General features: G+C 41.9%; 1 protein-coding gene across 1 annotated transcript; it reads left to right on the top strand.

Annotated features, from left to right (window-relative positions):
* The first annotated feature begins 810 nt into the window (after positions 1-810).
* Positions 811-5,038, top strand: c1qtnf5 (C1q and TNF related 5). The gene is made up of 3 exons (XM_085131680.1): positions 811-1,075; positions 3,853-4,097; positions 4,183-5,038. The coding sequence occupies exons 2-3, from the start codon at positions 3,866-3,868 to the stop codon at positions 4,701-4,703; spliced, it is 753 nt and encodes a 250-aa protein (XP_084987806.1). The 5' UTR covers positions 811-1,075; positions 3,853-3,865; the 3' UTR covers positions 4,704-5,038.
* The last annotated feature ends 314 nt before the right edge of the window (positions 5,039-5,352 follow it).

Below are 5,352 nucleotides of genomic sequence, written 5' to 3'. Positions count from 1 at the left end.
GTTCATGTGAGACTGTATATAACTACTTTTGGGGAAATGAATTTATGTTCAACTTTTACTACCATCCCTCCGCAAATGCAAAAGATCAAATACACCATTTATACCTATGTATTCACTTTGCTCGATGTGGAAGCTAACTGCACGTTGCTGAAAGGCTTCACTCCGTTTTCTCCACATAGATTCAGAGTGCTGTGATTTCAAACTCTACCATGTCCAGTTCTGGCACAGGCTCAGTCCTTTTGGGGTCAGTGCTGCATGAAAACAGTGAAACATGTTGTTTTTACCCCCCTGGAAGCTGCAAAAAGTAATTCCGCCTCCTTTTGCCAAAAGCATATTAAGACCTCTTCCCTTATCAACTAAACGCTACCAGCAAAGGATTACATGGGAAAAGAGGATTACTGTCAGAGTCTTGCTTGAGTGGAGGCCTGATATTAGAAGATGCTATCTGGATGGAGAAAATGACTTCACCTTGGAAGCAGATAATCGCAGAGGAGGGAGACGGAAAATCTGTGTATGTGTGCGTGCCCATCTGACTTCCTTGCATCACATTACACGTCCGTGTTTGCCTTTCTTTAAGGCTCTGTCTTTGTAGGCAGCAGTGTTTTTGCATAACGAAGCTTGAGGACAGCTCAGTTTCAGCTGCAGCAATGCATTCTGGGGACATTTGCCTCTTTTGACTGCAGCCCCTCTGAACTTTCTGTGGTTTTGCCTTGGAGAGTTTCCCCCAACACTGTTATGCAACATCCTAAACACTCCTCCGTTTATCACTCCCCTCACGCTGGTTTTGTCACTTGTTTTTCAGCTACATTTTTCTCTTATTTGTGCTGGACTAACATCACATATTTTCCTCTGCATGTCTCCTCCACCCACGGCTCCTCCTCTCACACACACACCCACCCACCCACCCACCGCAGTTTCTAATTGAGCTTCATTACCATTTCCTTTCAGTTTTCCCCAGCAGGACTCTCTGACCAGAAGGAACAGCTTTCACTGGTCACACATATACGAACATCACCGTCGTTGTCATCATCATCATCAGAAGCAGCAGAACTTCAAGACTTCAGTGCATCATCTGGTAAAGTTTTGATCCTTTCCTACAATTAAACAATGAAAGCTGCTTGTCAGTGCTTTCATTTCACAGCAAAAAGCTCTTTTTCTCCACATATTGCGTCGTGTACTGCGCAGCTATAACTATAAGAGAGAATTACACAGTAAAAATGCTCAAGTATCAAAAGAAGAAGTACACAGCTGCTAAACAGTAGAATATAACACAGTTATTATGTTGCTGTGTTTACAGTACTGCATTATTATCACAGAAAGGAGGTTTTCTTTATGCCTCAGCTTTATTTAAATCATCACAGACTGAATCTGAAGCTGTCTGACACTGTAGTACAGTAAAAATAAAACTATGACAATAACAATGGCAACATGCTGAAGGAGTATAAATAAAGTAACTAGAATTTGTGTCTACTGTCTCTACCTAGTTACAGTACTTCCCACTACGAGAGAGTCATAATAAAACAGGCAGCTTTGCCTTTAACAGCCTGATACTGAGTTACAGTAAATGTGGATAATATCATCAAACTCCAGCTGGCCTGAAGGCAACGTGCCAGACTTTTTACCGAATGGCTGTGGTGCTGCAATGAAACCATTAAACTGGTCTGAAATGTTAATCTGAACCACCCAGGTAGCAAAACTTAAGTTTCCATCAGAGCTCCAGTGCAGTGAAGTGGATTGGATGAAAAGAAATGCTGATTGCATTTAAAAAAGTACAAAAACAAGGCGGTTACAGTGCTGCTTTGGATAGTGTCTGCATGAAAAAAAGGAAAAGATGGTAAGTCAGAGGACTGAGCGATCCTCTCCAGTGAACCTTGTGGTTCTCATATTAGTGGCCTATAAACAGCAGATTGAGTTTTTCGTGCTTTTATTGAAACCATAAATGTTTCTAATCATCTGAGGGCTACTGAGGAGTGGCTGCAGACATCTGCTCAGACTCTCCATTATTTGTTCTCATGTCTGCTCTCTATTTCTGCCAAGAATGCAGAAATGTAACTCATGTAACTCAGTATCCCTCCTCCTCCTTTTCTTTTTCTTTTTTTTTTTTTTTTTTTTTTTTTTACAGTTTCTCTCTCTTGACTTTCTGCTTTTATCCAACCTCATCCTTCTTTCTGCCCCTTCTCTCTGTTCCTGCAGCTGTTGTGGAGGTAACTTCCCATTAGGAGACCAACAAGACCCAACTTTTCTCATTATTGTCACACACCGCAAACGGCAGGTTTTCATTACTAAACCTGCTTTCAGACAGCTGTTAGCTTTCCTCCGCCTCCTGCTCTCAGGCAGAGGATCCAACAGTGCAGCTTTTTATCTCCTCTTCTTCTTTGATTGGATCCTGGATGAGAGAAAACCTGGCAGGAAAAGAAAGATAAAGCCTTTGAAGTGCTGCAGGACAAATATATATATATATTTTTAAATTCCACACTTTATACAGAGTAGGTAGCAGAAATTAGCACTTTGATAACCTGAGTGTCTGGGCAGAGTCGTCTGAGGGCCGAGGCCGCTTGTGTTCAGGGATGGGCAGGAAGCAGAGGGAGAGAAAGAGAGAATTTGAGTGTTAGGTATGACCGTAAGTCATTTCTGAGTAGGCCAGCTGGTATTCAGTGTGTCAACAAACTTTTATATGAAACATCTGTTTAGAATATTAGTGTTTTGATTTATAGAGCTCACTAATCTTTGCTAAACGAGTAGTTGAAGATTTTTTTTCCACCTCCTGAGCTGGAAATTGTCTATAATGCCTATCATATTACAGTCTGTGTGTCATACAAACGACCTGTTTAGAAATGACCGTTGCTGTAAATCTGTAAATTAAGCTGTTATGTAAATGCAAAGAGTCAAAGAGTTAAAATTACTTCCCTCTGGTCTGGTCTAATCTCCCTGCAGCCTGCATGCTCATGTGGCTTTTTTGCACCGTATACATAAACATGCTCAATTAAGTGTTTTAATATTTTGTTATACAGCTGTGACTCTGTTTTCTGTTGTACATATGAGAACAAAAAAAATGTACTTTCTGATCAAACATGAAATTTAGTTTGTTTGATAATCAGGTCCAACTAATCCCAAAGGGATTATTTTTATGATTGAAGCGCTGCCTGAAGCGAATTCAGTGAACCCCTCACCAGCTTTACTCTAAATCTAAGACGCTGACATGTTGTCCATAAACCAAACTGTGAGGTGGTGAGTTGCAAAATATTATACTTTTTAACAAAAGCCTCTGTTTTGCATTATTGTTTATAATACTCAAGGTCAAAAAGATTTCATTGCATTATATTGTTATTGAAGAAGATAGGGTGAAATAAGTTTGGAGCATGTAAATTATGTGTTCTATAGAGATATTCATGGCAACCTGATGTCTTTTACTTTTACTCTGTTTACAATTTGTTTTGTTGTTATTTGAGTTTTGTGACTGATATAAAACTGTCAATCAATCAGTTAGGTTGAGTTTTAAACGAGAGCTTCCACTCCGTAGTGGATGAGACTGTTTGAATCTACTTGACAGATTTCTGTAACTCTCTGTCAGAGCCTGTCTGATGAAAAAACGAATACATTTTTACTGTAAAGGCATAAATCGTGTGTAAATCACCCATTTGGTGTTTATGTATGCTGCAGTTTCCAGAAATTACATGCGCTCTTCATCCCTCTGTTATTTTCATAATGTTTTGTTTTATTTTAGTGGGAGTTGTGGTTTTCTTTTGTTTAGTCAGGTCAATATTTCCCATTGTCTGTAATGCAGTGTTACTCGTCCACAGACCTGTTTGTGCTTGTTCATCTGTTTTTTTTCCATTTCTCGTTTTCTCTCAGCCTTGAGACTGCAATGACCTCACTCAGACTCTTGTCCCTGTTCCCCTCCCTCCTCGTCCTACAAGTCCATCTTTCCAACCAGTTAGAGGATAATAAGATCCCCCCCAGTCTGTGTACTGGCCACCCTGGTATCCCAGGCTCTCCTGGGGTTCATGGCAGTCCTGGTCAGCCAGGGAGAGACGGGAGGGATGGGAGGGATGCTGCTCCTGGGGAAAAGGGGGATAAAGGGGAGAGAGGGGGCCCAGGTATGTACTTATATGGATTTGTGTGTGAGCATGTGATAAATCGGTGCAGGATTCTCATATTTGTGCACCTCCTCCTCCTCTCCAGGTGAGACAGGAGTGCGAGGCCTGACTGGAGACAGGGGTGACCCTGGAGAAAAGGGGGAAAGGGGGCAGCCGGGCGAGTGTGCAGTGGCTCCTAAATCCGCCTTCAGTGTCAAACTCTCTCAGGGCCAAACCTCGCCCCTGAATGTGGGCGACGCAGTCCGCTTTGACACCATCCTGATCAATGAACAGGGCGACTACAACTCAGAGACGGGACGCTTCACCTGCAAAGTCCCTGGAGTCTACTACTTTGCCGTCCACGCCACGGTGTACCGCGCCAGCCTGCAGTTCGACCTGATGAAGAACGGACATGCTGTGGCTTCTTATTTTCAGTTTTATGGCAACTGGCCTAAACCGGCATCTCTTTCAGGCGGCTCCCTACTTCACCTCATCCCCGGCGATCAGGTGTGGGTGCAGATGGCTCTCTCAGAGTACAATGGATTTTACTCCAGCACCAAGACAGACAGCAGCTTCACCGGCTTCTTGGTGTACTCGGACTGGAAAAACTCTGCTGTGTTTGCCTGACATGTGCCGCTTTTATTTCCTTACTGAGACATTCTGGACAGACAAGTGAATCATCCGTGACACGATACAGCTGTATTTGTGTAATAAATAAAGAACACACCAGGCAATGTAACCCGAATAGCACATGGTGTACTGAGGCGCACACAATGAACGGTACAGTTTACTCTGTGTCTGTTCTGCACTTTCAGCTTTTAAACTGCTGACAGTTAATTCTTCTAACAGATGTCAGGCCACAAATCCTCAAACAGCCTTTATGCCACTGTTCTATTGCATTTTGTTTTAGTGTCTACAGCTCTAACGTGAGACATTAATAAAATTTTAGACTTTTGAAAACACACTAGACTGAAGTCTGTCTCTGACCATGAATGAAAGTGGATCAGGCATTAGGCTGGAGCTGCACAGTTAACGCCAAACAGGAAAGTCGAGACTCTTTCTGATAACATCCCTGCCTGATTTTAAGAGGAAAAAGAACTCAAATACTTCGAAAAAAACTGTAAAAATACCCCTGATACTGCTATTTTAAAAAAGCAATGCATAAGAATGATTTGAAAAACATACTTTTATAAATGTGTTAAAAGCCGAAAACGAAGATGTTTATTATAAAGAGGGGAAAAAAATTCAGACCATCATGGCCCTGCGTGAAAAAGTG

The sequence above is a fragment of the Neolamprologus multifasciatus genome, chromosome 14, assembly GCF_963576455.1.
Source record: "Neolamprologus multifasciatus chromosome 14, fNeoMul1.2, whole genome shotgun sequence".
Lineage (NCBI taxonomy): Eukaryota > Metazoa > Chordata > Actinopteri > Cichliformes > Cichlidae > Neolamprologus > Neolamprologus multifasciatus.
The sequence above is the reverse complement of the archived record's forward strand: the minus strand, read 5'-3'. Positions and strand labels throughout refer to the sequence as shown.

Excerpts from the sequence above, each read along its gene's own strand:
- c1qtnf5 (XM_085131680.1), top strand. The coding sequence starts at position 3,866 with ATGACCTCACTCAGACTCTTGTCCCTGTTCCCCTCCCTCCTCGTCCTA. Across the intron at positions 4,098-4,182 it reads AGGGGAGAGAGGGGGCCCAG|GTGAGACAGGAGTGCGAGGC; the intron begins GTATGTACTTAT and ends CCTCCTCTCCAG.